Source organism: Typopeltis vanoorti, chromosome 10 (genome assembly GCF_054136105.1).
Source record: "Typopeltis vanoorti isolate ZY-2024b chromosome 10, IOZ_Tvanoo_1.0, whole genome shotgun sequence".
NCBI classification, from domain to species: domain Eukaryota; kingdom Metazoa; phylum Arthropoda; class Arachnida; order Uropygi; family Thelyphonidae; genus Typopeltis; species Typopeltis vanoorti.
The window spans coordinates 91263281-91279235 of NC_143558.1; the positions used below are offsets into that span (position 1 = coordinate 91263281).

A 15955-nucleotide genomic window follows, 5' to 3' on the forward strand; every position below is an offset into this window, starting at 1 on the left:
GAGTTGATATTGTACTTTAAAGTCTTATCACCAATGGTGATAAGGGACATTAAAGCTTTATCCATATTTCGTGAAAAAAATTTTTCATTCTTTAAATCCTGTTAAAATGTGAGTTCTGTAAAATAACCCCGACCGGATAGTGATAGCTGGAGATCATACGCCTGCGCAGCATGTGCAACTATATGAGAAGCACCAAAATTTAATATCGGTTAATGGTTACATTGTGTTTGAATGTAGTTAATTGTATATATATATATATATAATTAATTATCATTGTATACTGATTTGGAAGAAATACATCTAAGAACGAACTGATACAAGTCAAGTATTTTAAATCAAAATTAAAATGTCATATGTTATTAATAGTCAGCTGTTCATGTTTATCTAACGCGACGCGAGGCGCTCTTTTGCGCGGCAGTTTACCGTGTAATCGAACTGAAGCGTATCATTTGAGACACTGTTTTCTTAAGAAGTGAAAAATTGCGTCTCATCGTGCGCCCGCCTTTGAAGCGCAACTTCTGGAGCCCCATACACTTTAAATGAAATAAGAGGTAGTCACTGATTGGCCCAAGGTTCAGGTGTAGCGAGGACATACCTGTTGGTAGCGTCATTGTCGTCATGTGACCACACTTTCCACGATTATCAGTAAGCACTGCCGTCCAGCACTCCATTATTTTATCGGCTACTCGAAGAGTTAACGTTCGTTAACCTTAAGAGATGGACAAGACGATTTCAACCCGGACTTTTAGGCCACAGTCTCCCTCACATGTAGAAGCACGGAACGAAATATCTTCACTGGCGGCCCAGTGAGTATTCCCCGCCCAGGGTAGGAGCTAAGCCTCTTCGTTACACTCGCTCAGGTGAGAGCTTTCAAACACAACGGTCATCATGGCGAGTAGACTGCTGGGAAATCGGTGGACTCTGTTTGTGGGTGTGATTTTGTATTGCAGTGTCGCTAGCGGGCTGGCCGTAAACTTGGACGGCAAGATTTACGGAGCGCGTGTATTATACTCCTCCGACAGCCCTGTGGAAATTCTTAGTGACGTCACAATCGAGAAATCGGGAGTGTTGACCATTAAAGAAGGTGTCCTATTGAAGTTTGCACCTGGAACTGGACTGACAGTACGAGGAGCTCTTATCGCTCAGGTAAGGGGGAAACTCCCGCTTCTTTTTCGTTTTCAGTGTGTCGTCTTCCTTAAAGTAAAGTATTCATTTACAAAAGATTTAAAATGTACACCATGAATGTAAAGGTATGCGAAGTTAGAATTACAAAACACTTATGATGGCATAAAAGTAATTAATTGACACACGTATGAACTAGCATTCGAAAGGAAGTCTTATGCGAACTTTTCCAAATGGAACCGTAATTGAAAAAATCGGAATCCTATTTCCCACCGAGTGAATAATGATCTCTACAAATTATTTGCACCCCTTTTTCAACCAGGATGTGGAAAGTAACACGTTACGGTTTGTAACCGTTCATTCTGGTTTCGTGCCTGTTTTGTGTGGCAGAGAGGAGAGAAGGCAAAAGGGGCAGTTTGTCCTGCCCTTATTATAAAAGAGAAGCCCGCTCTTTTGTGTGTTAGAAGGGGCCTACAATAGGTTTGTGAACTAGCCGAATACGAAACCCCAGGTGGCATTTTGATTCTGCCCCCAGGAATCTCTAGGAGGCCTTGCTCTTTAAAGTCGAAGCTGGAGGCTCGTAGAAAGACTAAAGGTGTTGCAACTCCGTTAATATTTACACTAGGCGATATGTGTAGTGTATATGTGTCAGAAAAAGAAATATCAAGAAAAGAGAAAATTGGTAAGTCGAGACTAGTGCCGTTTCTTGCTGAAAGCTAAGTATAAGTGATGTAGAAGATTTGTAAACATGCCGTTCGTTATCGTTCAATTCAGGCTGTTAGCTATTGAATAAAAAATTTAAAATCGTAGTCTCCATCCCATTATAGTTTCTTAATAAACGTTTCATAATCTAGTGTATATCAGAGTTCGCTTACAAACATCGGACAATCTTCAAACTACAGTACTTGAAAAAATTTAAGTAAAATGAAACTTCTTGAGTTTGTTACAAGGTTTGTTGCAAACTGTAACAAGGTTCCTTTTTCTACTTGTATTAGCTCGTAATAATTTAAACCAACTGGGCTACTTTATACCTGGTTTATTAGAAAAATTGATAATTTTAAGAGAATTATACAGTTATGTTCGTTTAGACTTCAAGAGAATAACATTATCATCGTCTCTCCGTCCTGACAATTTGTATGTTTTCTAATGGCGAGTTTGTTTAGTGCAGAGAATATCCTACGTCTTCAGACCAACTAACTTAGCTTCAGACGAAGATATATATACATTAATGAGGTATCAGATGCCTTCAATTGATGTATCAGATATCAATTCCAAAACTGTGTATATCGCAGGTGGGTTTTTATTGTCAAATCAGTTATATTAATGTACATTCCAAATGTCACCAAATCCTCCCCCCCCCCCCCGTCGTTATAGCATGCAGATTTACTAGTCTTGAAGAACAATTAATGGTTTCTTATCGGACGCCTGGATCTGAACTGTTGTGAAATATTCGGTAGCAACAATCATTGAACTTGCATTGGATATCTTTAGTATTCCAAATCGTGAGTGCATTCATAATTGTTATATGTAAAATGCGGAATGGCTTTCCAATCTCTCAAATCGTGGCACACCCAGTCAATTCACACTCACGCGATACGCCATTTGGAAAGAGACATTCTATAATAACACACACACACACACAGTACGTTCGTCTCTCCGTCCTGATAATTTGCATGTTTTCTATTGGCGAGTTTGTTTAGTGCAGAGAATATCCTACGTCTTCAGACCAACTAACTTAGCTTCAGACGAAGATTATATATATATATATATATATATATATATATATATATATATATATATATTTATGATGTATCAGAGGGCTTCTATTGATGTATCAGGTATCAATTCCAAAATTGTGTATATCGCAGGTGGGTTTTTATTGTCAAATCAGTTAGTAACAGTGAATCATTAATTTTGATAGAATCAGTTCACACATGTACTACTATCTGGATCTTTTTTTTTACCTGAGAGACATTTTAAAGCAAAAATATTTTTGTTTGTAATGCTAAAAAAATTATATGTACTGCATGTTTATTCTAAAGATGCACTTGCTGTTATCATCTCACGTAATTTAGTATTTCTTGTTTTTTTAAAAATTATTACATGCACATTTGTCAAAGGATCAAATTGGCTTAAAGGATCATAATTAGCTTTGGCTTTGACTCAGAAATTCTGCTTCATTAATTATACACATTTACTGTGTGTTCATTCATTTTCATTCTTTTCGCATATGACTCTAGAACTCCCTCTTCCTCCTCTCCCCGCCAAAAAAAAAAAAAAAAAAAAAAAATCGTTCAAGTTTTTCCGTGATTTTTGGGGATGTTTTCCTAGGGCGTTTTCTTTCTGTGTCAGGATTTTCTAGCCTCGAATACTATCTGCAATGTTAATTACTGAATTGATCGTAATCGACTCTGTGGGATTACTTTACTGAATTCACTAGATATAGTCAACTCGCACTCTCGGAATGAGTACTTCAAATTTTAAATTGTGATCTTCGCTTTAATTTAATTTGCAGTTATTGTTATTGCAGAAATTTCTTTGTACTTTCTATCCATGGCTCAGATATGTCATTTCTTTTTTGTGTCATCTGCTTCTTTATGTATTGGGAAGTTCAGTAATTATATTTGTATGTATACTTCAGACATAATTCATCATAATAATTTACGTAAATCGGCATATGTGAAAAATTCGGCAGCAAGGTGTTTCAAGTTACCCAACGAACCAAGAAATTCTATTTGTGAATAGAATAAAAAGATTGGCAGGAAAATGACGATCTCCTACTAAGTGGCATAAATATAAGTGCATAGCACTTGTCAGTGGAAAGTATAAGGAAGTAGGGCGAGAACTATACAAATATATTGTGTATATACTCTCAAGCACAACTATGTATGGCGTTTATAATCTATGTGGTCTTAGGTGCTTCAAATTTTGTATTATCTCTTGCTGCTTTATCAGTTTCCAAACAAAAAAGTGAAAAGCTTTTTGAAGTACCCAACAGTCTGTAGACATTCCCAGTGTGTTCACTGACAGGCGAGCAAGGTTTGTAGTGCCCTTGTGAGTGGATCGTATGTACAGGAACAATACAATTTTCCCTGAATATTCACCGAAGCTGCCAGGTCGTGATACCATTTTCTTTTATTTGTGTCATCTTATCTTTTATGTCTTAGGATATACTCACATTTTTTCCCCTGGAAGATAAAAATGCTGTTACAATGAAAGTAATCCAATCTTTAAAATTATAAACGCATATATCATAGAGAAAGCAATAACGGCTTTTCATATGTTTCCTTGCCATCTTAGAGGAAAGAAATTTTAACAGTTTCTCTTTACGTAAGTGATGAAGTAAAAACGGGGTATGGTATTTAACAAAAATAAATAAATAAATAAATAAAAATAAGTAAAAATAACGTTTCGCAAATTTAACAGCGATTTCAACAAAAACAATTCGCTGGATTTCATTTAGCGATCTCACGTCATTCATTTCCTGTCAACAATGACGGTTGTGGTGGTGTGTTAGTCATTAGAAGTGCATACCGAATGGCTTCCGGACGTACAGTAAGTTCGTGAGATTGAATATATTGCAGGAAGTGAGAGATACCACAGCTGATAATAGATTGGCTAGTGATGACTTCTCGATGTAACGAAGTTTTCGACGCAGAAGACGAATAAGGTGAATGGCCCTTGTTTCTTTTCTCTTCAGAAAATAAATGGCTCGTGCTGTTCATCAAAGCGTGAAAGTAGTCTTATGCACACCACGTTTCTCAGGTCATTTCTGTGTCTCAGTTCTTTTCATTATATCTGTTCCTTCGGGAAAGATAGAAAGATTCCAAACTAGGTTATAACGGCGCTTAATTTGTGGGTGTGAGTGTTCTTTGCATGGGAGATTATGAAATTTCTAAGAATAAATATTTCGATTTTTGTTCAGAAATTGTGCAACACTGTTTAGTAAAATTGTTCTTGTTGTTTGCATAGTAGCAGGTTTATTTGCACTATGATTTATAAAAAGAATTTCCGCAACACAATATGAAATGAAACGATAAATGGTCATCATCGTTATCGCACTGCTTTTGTTTGTGTGTTGGGTGTGTGTGTGGGGGGGGGGGGGGGTGTACGCCTCAACACGAATGCGAAAAGTGACCTTAGTAACTTCGCGGGTTTTAGTTCTGGTTTTAGCGTCATTTGGACGCTTTTTTTATTATTGTTTATTTGTTTGTTTAAGCAGTAGTGTCTTCCCGTTCTTGGTTCAACCTCCTTTTTCCGCAACGACTGCTGTATATCGTGAGACTTCTATGAATACGAGGCCTTCTATCAATGCAACGAAAGCAGTTTTCAAATTACTTCGTGTAATTTGAAAATTGCATTCACAATTAAATTGTGAATCACTTAATGCAGCTGAAAGCTGCTTACCCTAATAACACAGTTATCCTTTCTCGAGTCAGCTGCAAGTTCATTCTTAGGTCAAGTCGTTTATCCTGTTCTAAACAACCAAAGGAAATGTATTTCCAAAATGAGAAATGTTAGGGAGTGGGGGGGGGGAGGAAGAGAAACCACTACCGTATTTAGATTTCAGGTTTTCAAATATGTACTGGAGATGAAATGACGTATAAGAAAGCGAGGCGCGTTCGTTGTGGGAAACGTTGACTTCCGTCAAGGCCATGACATTTTTAATGTTTTATTATTTTTTTTTTTTAACAACAAAATAAAATGCTGGTTTCATATAACAAACGTCACATCATCCAAATGAAGAGGGAGACGAAGGAAGGGCGTAGTAGTACATTGTAGCCTTTTATATATATTTATATTAATCAGGGGGTAGGGATGCTTATCGTGCTATGGTAACCTTTTAAATCCTTCAAAAGCTTGCCATGGCACTGATCCAAGCAATCTCCTAAGCTCGTCATACTTACCAGCCCGGTAATTCCACATGTACTCTGTCTTAATTGAAAAATCCACACATTTAGCCATTTCCCAGGTCAAGCTTATGATCTTATGACCAAGTGACCTTATTATCACTCTCACCAATTGGTGGCAATATGGTCATATTCATAATAGTCAATTTCTCAGATGCCATTACTAAGTCAAGCACTCTCGAACCCCTAGTATATTCCATTGCATGCTGTCTCAGGTAGTTATCCCTTAGTAACTGCATAAAATTCATTTCCTTCCTCCCATTTGTCCTCTCCTCCCTCCAATCAATGTTACCATAGTTGAAATCCCCCCATAATAATTACCTATCCTCCACTCATTGAGTCTATATGCCTATGCATATTGTCTCCATCATCTATTCCATCGCCTGGTCTATAGCAGCACCCAACTGTAAATTTTGTTCTCTGACCTCAATCTCACACCAGATAGCCTCAAATGTGCTATTTTCACTATCCTGAAATTGAACTTCTATTCTCTTTTGGTTGCAGTTCATCGGCTACCATCAATAACACTCCTCCCTCCATTTTTTTTCTCTGTCTCTCCTGAATACACTATATCCCTCACATTCTATCCCACTAACTATATCATCTTCTGTCAGCCATGTCTCACTAATGTCAACAACCTGTTGCCAGGAAGACCTGACCAAGGCCAAAAATTCCTCCTTCTTATTCCGAATATTCCTGGCATTAGTGTACATAAAGTGCATAAGTCCCCTAGCCCCACCCCTATTTTGACGTCTTATACTAACTATCCCATTTTGGTTATCCTTCGTCCTAACTCAGGCATATTATACACATTATTACACTCAACTGCCTCACTGATGTCTGCATGTCACTTAACAGCATCCCCACCCTCCCTAAAAGCTCTAGTTTCCCTGATTCTGCACATCCACTTCATTCAGCAACAATTTTTCCAGTCTCCGAACACTGGAAATCCATTCAGATGCAAACCATCCTTCTTGTATAAGTCCTTTCGCCCGTCAAACTCACTCCACAAATTCCACACCACTCCTCCTGCATATCCTACGCATAAAGTCATTCGCAATTATGGCCCTCCTTCTCAACTCTACTCTGTCATACCGCGGCAACAGACTAACTATCTTAACTCTCTCACTCTTTTCTTTTGCGACCACTAGTAATTCTTTCAAGTCCTTTCATAGCAAATTTTTCACCTTTTAAATCATTCGTTTCGGCCACTACTATCCTTTCTTTCACGTTATGCTTCTGTGCTCTAATAGCCTCACTTACATTATTAATTTTCGCTCCCGGAAAGCACGATTTTGTCAAACTCTCATCTGTTACACCTTTTACTACTGAATCACCATATAACACTCGCTCCTTAATTTTTCTTTCACTCTCGATCATGTTCTCGTTTATCTTATCACGCACTTGCTTCTTTTTGTTAGTTGATCCACCCGGTAGACATTTTTATAATCGCTCCAGCTGCCGCTTCGCCCTATGTATCACTCCTATGTATTTTACTTTCACCATCAACTGTATCACTTTTAAAGTCACTCTCTATACTATCTGGCGTTACATCAAAATTTTCTGTCACACATTCACAATTTTCTATCGCATTCTGACTTTCATCCACCACGTCAATCTTGCGACCTAAGACACACTTCAGATCCTCCCTTTCATGACACTTTCCCACTACTATCGCTCTCAAACCAAACTCCAGCCGCTCTCGGCAAAGCATACATTCCACAGACCTTACACTAGACGAATTCTCTTTGGTTAAATTCTTCAAGCAAATACGGTGCCATTGCTTTTCTTCGCTTTGGTGCCATGCGCTACGCTACGTATCTAACGTGTCTTATCAAAATACTAAATAACTCTATTAAAAACAAACTTTTTAACCTAAACTAATTAACTCCGCAATACATTCTAATTCTAGCACAATTTTTAAAGTAATAACGTATTTTTTTTAAAAAAAACTAAACTTAACTTTCAGAGCTCTTCAAATGCAGTACTACCATCAATGCCTCCTCCTACTTCATGTCCAAAATTTTCATACATTTTCATGTATGAAAAGCGGTTCGTTTCATCCATCATATCGGTAGCGTTGTTGTTGTTGTTGTTATTGTAAGTTTATGATAGATTTTCTGCTTTTTTTTTTTTTTTCCCTGTCACTGGGTGGAGTTACTGTTGAGTGTCCTGTTATGTTTCAGGTTAGGAGTGAGGAGTTTAGAGTGAACCTTTCGATCACTCAGTTGAGATTTAGAGTGATCTTTCAGATCACTGAGAGATGTGGGAGATACTTTAATAAAAGGTCGAAACCAGTCTAGTAGGTAGTGACCTTTCATAATGTATTTGTATTATGTGATATTGAGGCACTTGATGTGAAGTCAGCAGCCACTGTATACAAGTAGATTAGTTGTGAAGATTCTTCTGGCGCAAATATGTTTTCTTGTGCTTGGATAATGGATTAAAGTTATAAATGACCATCTTGTCCTAAAAGTATTGACAGGGCGTGGATTTTAAGCGTCTGTAAGTACTGTAGATTATTATTATTATAATAATACATTCTTGATTGCTAAGAACGCCAGTTTCCTTTCTAATATCTTCATGTTTAATATGATTTTTGTTTCATTCTCTTAATTTTCCCCAGAAGTCTCATATCTGTGGTCTTCTTTAATCAGCTGTTTTCTTTTGAACCCGACTTTCATATTCATAACTTTAAACTGATTTGAGCACTTTCTTGTAAACTGATAATTTAGTTTTGTGGCTCTTTCTTATTCCATATAAATTTATTCCTTCCCATTCCGGCTTTTCACATTTAATTTGCCATCGTCAGTAAAAATTGTGCCTATAGCCTAATTCTTATACTTGTTTTATAGGTTCACTATTGAGAAAGCAATAGTGAACCTATTGTCTCTTTATTCGTGATGTTCATACCAAAGTTGTTATAGAATTTATTCAGTTTACTTAATACAGAAAAGATGGCTTAGTGTAAAATGGAGTGGAGTCACGGCTCAGTGGCGTCGATGATTCAGATTAGGAGTGGAGTGATAAGTTTAGAGTGAACCTGAGTGATGGAATGAACTCCGACTCCAGTGTTATTTATCCATATGGATCACATTATGAAAGAAGTTGACTTGAATTTCATTCAACTAATTAACTTCTTTCATAAGGTGTTGAATATCTCCGATTTTGATATCAGGTTTAATGCCACTTTCCGTCGTGATTAATCATATCAGATGAATAATATTTGAGACAGCGTGCATTTCTTGTCTTGCACCAAATTTTTACATAAATGTCTTTTGTGCCTCGACCATTTCTGACTATTGAATTGAGTAGCGGCTATATATATATATATATTGCTCTGTATATATTGCTCTGTATAATGTCCCATTTACGCCATATGATTGTAGCATTTTGATCTTTAGACAAAAACGCTACAATTATAGTTAGACCTTCGGATTTAAAATTTCAATAAAGAACCTTGTTTTATTTCTATGATTTCTCGACTATTTGTCTTAAAGTAAAAATGTAGTCCTCATAACCCCTCTTTGGCCTGAACACTAGCTTAATAAGTTTTTTTTTGTTTTATCTGGAACACTCAATACACTGAAATCTTGGTGCTTTCCGTTTTTATAGATGGGTAATATAGAACTCTATTCCAGTCACCAGGAATTCCATATTCTGAATTATACAATGTAGCCACTGTAACATACTATACAGGGTGTCTACATTGGACCTCCCTAGTTTCAAAGAACGGTAAAAAATCGAAGTGAGGAAATATATAAGGTTTGGGGTGTTCAAACGTTCCAGAGAGTCTACAAATTTCATCAAGAATTTTTTTTACACAAACTTGGTGAGTGTTCCTTCTCATTTGTACAATTTCAACACCATGGTCCATACACTTAAGTAGTAGTACCACGTTGAAACTAGGGAGGTCCAATGTGAACACCCTGCACTATGTATCCTTAGCATATAGCATTTCTTGTCGGATATCATCTTTCTGCTCCAGCTACCTTTCCACATTTCTGATTTCTGATAGAGCTTTTTATCTGTTATAAAAGTATATTCATAAAAATGTTAAAATTATCCAAATAAGTATTTTTCAATAATAATTAGACTAATATGCCAGCCTCTGTAGTACAGTATGAGTCTACGACGAGTTTTTTCGCACGAGAACTTCCCTTCAACTGATGACCAGAGGATGTATTTTATTCTATTTTAATTTTAAGGGAGAGTTGGAATTTGTATGGTTGGTGAAGAAGGTTCTCCAATGCATAGGAATCTTGGAGTGTTAATAGATAGTAAGTTGAAGTTTAAGCCGTGTTGCAAAGATTGCAAATAGAACTCAAAAGATAATTGCAATGCTGAAACGAACGTTCACATGTAAAGATAAGGATGTCATTTTGCCTGTTTATAAGGCCTTGATAAGACCTCACTTAGACTATTGTGCGCAGGTCTGGTATCCTGGTTTCCGTTGTGATTTTGATATATTGGAGAGAGTACAAGGGAGAGTGTTAAAAATGATATCAGGATTGTGGAATACTGATTATGAAGACAGATTGAGAATTTGTAGACTGTAGACACTAGCAAACAGGAGAAAAAGGGTGATATGATTGAGACTTACAAACTTGTGAAAGGGACATACAGGATTTCAATTGATGGAATTTTCCAATTTATGGAGGGTGGGGAAAGGACGAGAGGGCATCCTTGGAAGCTGAAATGAAGGCCACTAAGAAGGGGATGAGGGCTAGATTTTTCTCTCATAGGATGGTGCGTGATCGGGATGGATTGCCATTGGTTGTTGTGAGTGCAGGGAGTGTGAATGAATTCAAGAATAAGTATGATAGCTGGTGTGTGTAGTATGTGGCCTCCCTCGATAAGTCCCTGACTTCCTGGAGGTCTCGCTTAATAATAATAATAATAATATTTTTGATATCCGTGAATCAGACAACGTTAATATGCAGAAATATTTTCGCAGACATTTTAACATACTTTATTTGATTTTCTGCCATTGTGTTCATCACGTAGTTATGTCGGCATTCTAAATGTTGGTGTGTCACCCTAAAACTGATTGAATATGTTTTGATATTCCCATCGATTTCATTTATGTACCTAATATTCCAGTAGTTGAATGTTCTCTTATATGATACAAAGATAATAAATAGCTTTTTAAATAGTTTTAATACAAATCACCGGAATTCCCTATCAACCCAGTTTTATTTATATATGAAGTCACATAGAAGGGAATCGTCATTATCATAAAGGAAGGGCGACAGATCTTCTTAGATGATGGGTTAACCCAAATTTTCAAAGAGAGAAAAAGTGGTTAATTTCCTAAAATAAATAAAGATTATTCAGATATACTTAGAAAGCAAGGTTTGATGCAATTTAGAAACAGCTACTTGGCTGACACTTTCATTATTATTTTATTATTACGTTATTTTTTATATTTTTATTAATTTTTACATAGGAAGTCTTGTCCTAGGTCATCTTTTTAATCTTTTATCAAGCCACTTCAGACCTCCACTAAGAAGGACGGTGGCTCACACCAGGCCATGAAATTCATTTCCCACCTAAAGACAATTACAAACATTCATGCCCACGGTGGGATTCAAACCCCAAACCTGTTGGCTGAAGAGCGGATAAGCTAACCACTCGGCCAACAAAGCCAGAAAATTCTTAATATCCATTGAAAACTTGGGCGAATGCACTTTGTGAACCATAATCCAGTATTGGAATCGCCGGTATCATAACTTTCGTTTTTCCCGAACGTGCAACATATCGCATTTCTGACCTTAAATTCCCTACCAACCCAGATATTTATTATTATTCATTAACTTTTAAAAGCCTGTCCATTCGTCTTATATCCATCTAATATTGTTATCTTACCAACTCGCATATGCTTACATTTGTTCACATAAATTTTAATCTTCACTTCCCTGTCCGCTCTTATAGTCTTTTATGTCATCCTATAAAGATTAAAGAACTAGGATTATCCAAACAGTGGACTGCTCCGCCCAGCTTCACATCATCAGCAAAGAGATTTTTTAAGACACTTTAATATTTAAACAAAAATCAGTAATGAATATATTAATCAGTAAGCGCTCTATTGATTCGCAAATGCCTTGTTATACTAGAAATTACCATGAATACGTAGATTATATAAAATCGGTTACGTGTAATTTTTGTATTTTCCAACTTACATTATTTGTAATCGTTTAATATCTTTATAACTGTATTGCAGTTATGTAGTCGCATATTTCATTATCTCTATAAGGCAAAAATATTTAAATTTGTCCAGGACACCAACATCTGCAATCAACACTGAAATTCATTGAATGTCGCTAACCAACGGAAAATCACGCTGCGTTATCGAGTTTATCACAGCCAGAAACCTGTTTAATCATCGTATAACGATTCGGCTTTTGCTGTTGTGAAATAAGTGCTTGTGAACTGCAAGACATCGAAAGAGGTTTCTTGGGGCAGGGAGGGGAGATTTCCTTCACGTTGTGGTAATTGGTCATTGAACTTTCTAATTTGACCATATTAATCATGCACGTATCCCGCACACACACACACATCAGGGACAATACATTCGTTATTCTGTTAACGTTGGTGAACTTGTTTTCAGATTTATTAAGACATCATGACATTTAAAATATTGAGTACTGTTCAAATTATTACGGAACAATATAATATCGTTCAAAAAAAAAAAAGACAGAAGACTTATTTTATGTGAGCTATTTCATATTTGCGATTTCTTTTTCGCTGTTGCAATATATTTTCAGATATTAATGTGTTACATTTGTACAATTTCAACACCATGGTCCATACACTTAAGTAGTAGTAACACGTTGAAACTAGGAAGGTCCTACACCTTCGATATTTTGTCACCGAAATCTATGGTTAGTCTGTATACTGAGATGAAGTAATGAGCGTTGAAAATTTGAACTGAATACTATCAACCTCTCTCTCTCTTGTCCCTCCCACATATATTCTCCTTCTTATTATAACATGCATAGGAAGTGCAAATCATCTATGAATAAACCATTGCTATCCAGACTAGAACAATAAATTAGAGTGATTCATTTAATTGTAGTGTTAGAGCAAAGCAAACCTTTCAAATATGACTAGTCTGTATGTAAACCAATCCAGTCACTTGCATAATATAAAAAAAACGCCCTGTGATTGTAAGGTCACAGACTCGAATTCCCTTCCTGGACATCGATATTTTTGCAAACTTTACAAAGAAGCTGAATTACAACTTGGATGCTATTGAATAAATAAATAAAATACTATATGATACTGCGTCTCTGTCGCGCACTCGGAAAAACAATTATACCATCGGTTGGAATTGAATCCCGTCTAGAATTCGGATAGTCTTTACGTATATGAGCTTCTTTCAAACGTAAGTTAGCCGATTGCATACTCTGAACCTATTTTATTTTGATGCTTGAATAAAGCATGAAAAAATTCCGTGTTCGTTAAATTCTTTATTATTATTTTTTCGTTGTTGATAATCTCAGTGATGTTTTTCTAGATCAGTGGTTCTCAATTCCTGTGCCGAGAAAAATAATGGTGGGGAAAAAATAAATTAAAAATATTGTTTAACAAGAATTTCTTGGCTGATAACTACTCGCTTTTCTTAGTAAACTAAAAGCATTATACAGCAAAGGGTAAGGATGTGGTTATGTTTAATTTTCAGTCACAATATTTTCTTAACCATAGTAATCTGGTTAATCTTTTATAAGGGTTTCAGGATGCTTTGATTTTCTTACTGTTTTTATCGAATTAATAAAAGAACTAACAATGCTGTACTTCATTTAAAAAAAAAATCAAAATTTCCTATCCAAATTTATGTAATCGTTTTCTTCACAGTCATTATTCTCTTAAACTTTCCGTAAAGGGCATGAAGAAGGGGAGGCGTTGACTAATTTATGAATCTGCCAGAACACTGAACTCTGATACACGATGGTCTAGATAATCTATTGTACGCCTATTGCAAAAGAGGCACTCATTTAATATTTTAATTCATACTACTTTGTTCAAATTCGCCATTAAAATTTTAGAAACTGAAACGTTAGAAATAAAACTTTGGAGCAAGAGCATAGGCGTCTCTTTCTCTCTCTCTCTCTCTCTCTGAAACATTACTCCTGCAGGCCTGATTACGGAGGTGATCTAACCCAGCCGATAAAGGTGGTATCTACTTCATGCTGTAGAGTCTACAAATAGGTAGGCTTTTTGCATTACAAACGAGTTGTCAACAATGGCTGGTTACCAAGGTCACCTTAGTAAATAGAGCAAAAGAAAAGTAATATGCCGATCTTCTTCTTCTTATATGCGTTGTTTTCTATTGGTAAGTTTTATTTCTAATGTTTTAATTTCTAAACTGCATTTTAATGAGGAAATTGCACAATGTAATAAGCATTAAAATAATGAGATATCTCTTTATAATAGGTTTACCCATTTTTATTTATTTCTTAAAATACTGAATAAGGAGTGCAAATGAAAATATAAGAAATGCAGCAAGTATTTAGAATAATACAAGTATTAATAACAGATTAGTAAAAAGCAATACTACATATGTTATAAACACTCCTACAATTATTTTCCAAGTGGTAATATAGAGATTGATAGTAAGAGAAAAGACTTAGGAACAGTGGCGCCGGTGAAATTTTAAGTTATTATTATTTTGTGTAGGCAGCACCCTCGTTTAAAGTTTCACACTGCTTAGGAATAAAGAACAGAAAATAGAAATAGATTAGAAAGAGCTGTACAAAATGTGTAACCAAGGGCCCAGCCATACCTGTTGCTATAAAAATGTAGTGTAGGCAATACAGTCACTAAAAAATATAAATGTCTGAAAAAAATTACAAAAAAATTTACAGTGTTATTTCTTACATATAATATACAATTATATAGATAAAGTTTCTGTAATAGCAAAATATTAAGAATGGCAAATAGGTAATTAGTTGAATATGCGAAGATATTAGTAATGGCTTTAACTCTGATTATTCTATTTTGTATTTGAATCAAAGGAAGCAGATTGCTATAGTAATCTCCACCCCAACAGGTGATATCATATTGCAGTGAAGAATTTTCCCATGAGTAATAATAAGCTTCTTAAAAATGTCGAATTGACATATTTTTAACATAAAATACTGTATTCTGTTAATTACGAATATCAACTTAGTTGTTAAAAATGTGACATGGGAATTCCATTTCAGGTTGCTGTCAATATGGAGGCCCAACTACTTTATTTATTTATTTATTAAACTACAGTTGCAATTTTGATTATCAGTACAATTTGTTTCGTTCCATTTCATAATTATATCGTGATCTAGCTTATCTGTTAATGTTAAATATATGTATTTAGCTTTATCAGTATTAAATTTTTAAGGCCATTATTACTAACTACTTAGTTTTAACATGTCATGATTAAGCCCTGTGTTCTAAATCCTCAGGACTAGTTCCAGTGTATATTAATGCTGTGTATGTATATATATAATATATATATATATTAATTATCTATGTAAGAGTAATACTTACAAAATAGTACGTAAAGTCTCATTGGTTTGATTTACAATCCGGTATACTATTAACACAGTTATCTTCGCCATTTGGTTTATTTCAATTATTTAGACAAACCTATAATATATTTATGTCCGCGCGGTTAGCCTAGTTGCTTTGCGCTTCGCAACCATATGCCTGGGGAAGGAGTGTCCTAGGTTCGATTCCCGTCGGAGACGTGAAGAGCTGAAGGATTTTCCTCAGCCATAGCCAAGTTAGCCGGTCTTGGGCGCGGGAAGTAGGGTTTTTTCTGGCAGTTTATCTGGTGTTTTTCATCCCGCAAGCAGGCAAACCGCCCCCGTGAACACACAGGGATACAGCCAAGAATACCTTGAGGCATAGGAGTGACCATTCTATCCTCGTATTTCGGGTAC

At 35.8% G+C, this 15955-nt stretch overlaps 1 protein-coding gene across 1 annotated transcript in view; it reads left to right on the forward strand.

Moving 5' to 3' along the window:
* Positions 1 to 574: 574 nt before the first annotated feature.
* bark (C-type lectin domain-containing protein bark beetle) overlaps positions 575 to 15955 on the forward strand; it is a 143757-nt gene continuing 128376 nt past the window's right edge. Inside the window, exon 1 of the mRNA XM_090398629.1 lies at positions 575 to 1146. Coding sequence (XP_090254755.1) covers positions 889 to 1146 — 258 coding nt within the window. The 5' untranslated portion in view covers positions 575 to 888. The remainder of the gene's footprint in view (positions 1147 to 15955) is intronic.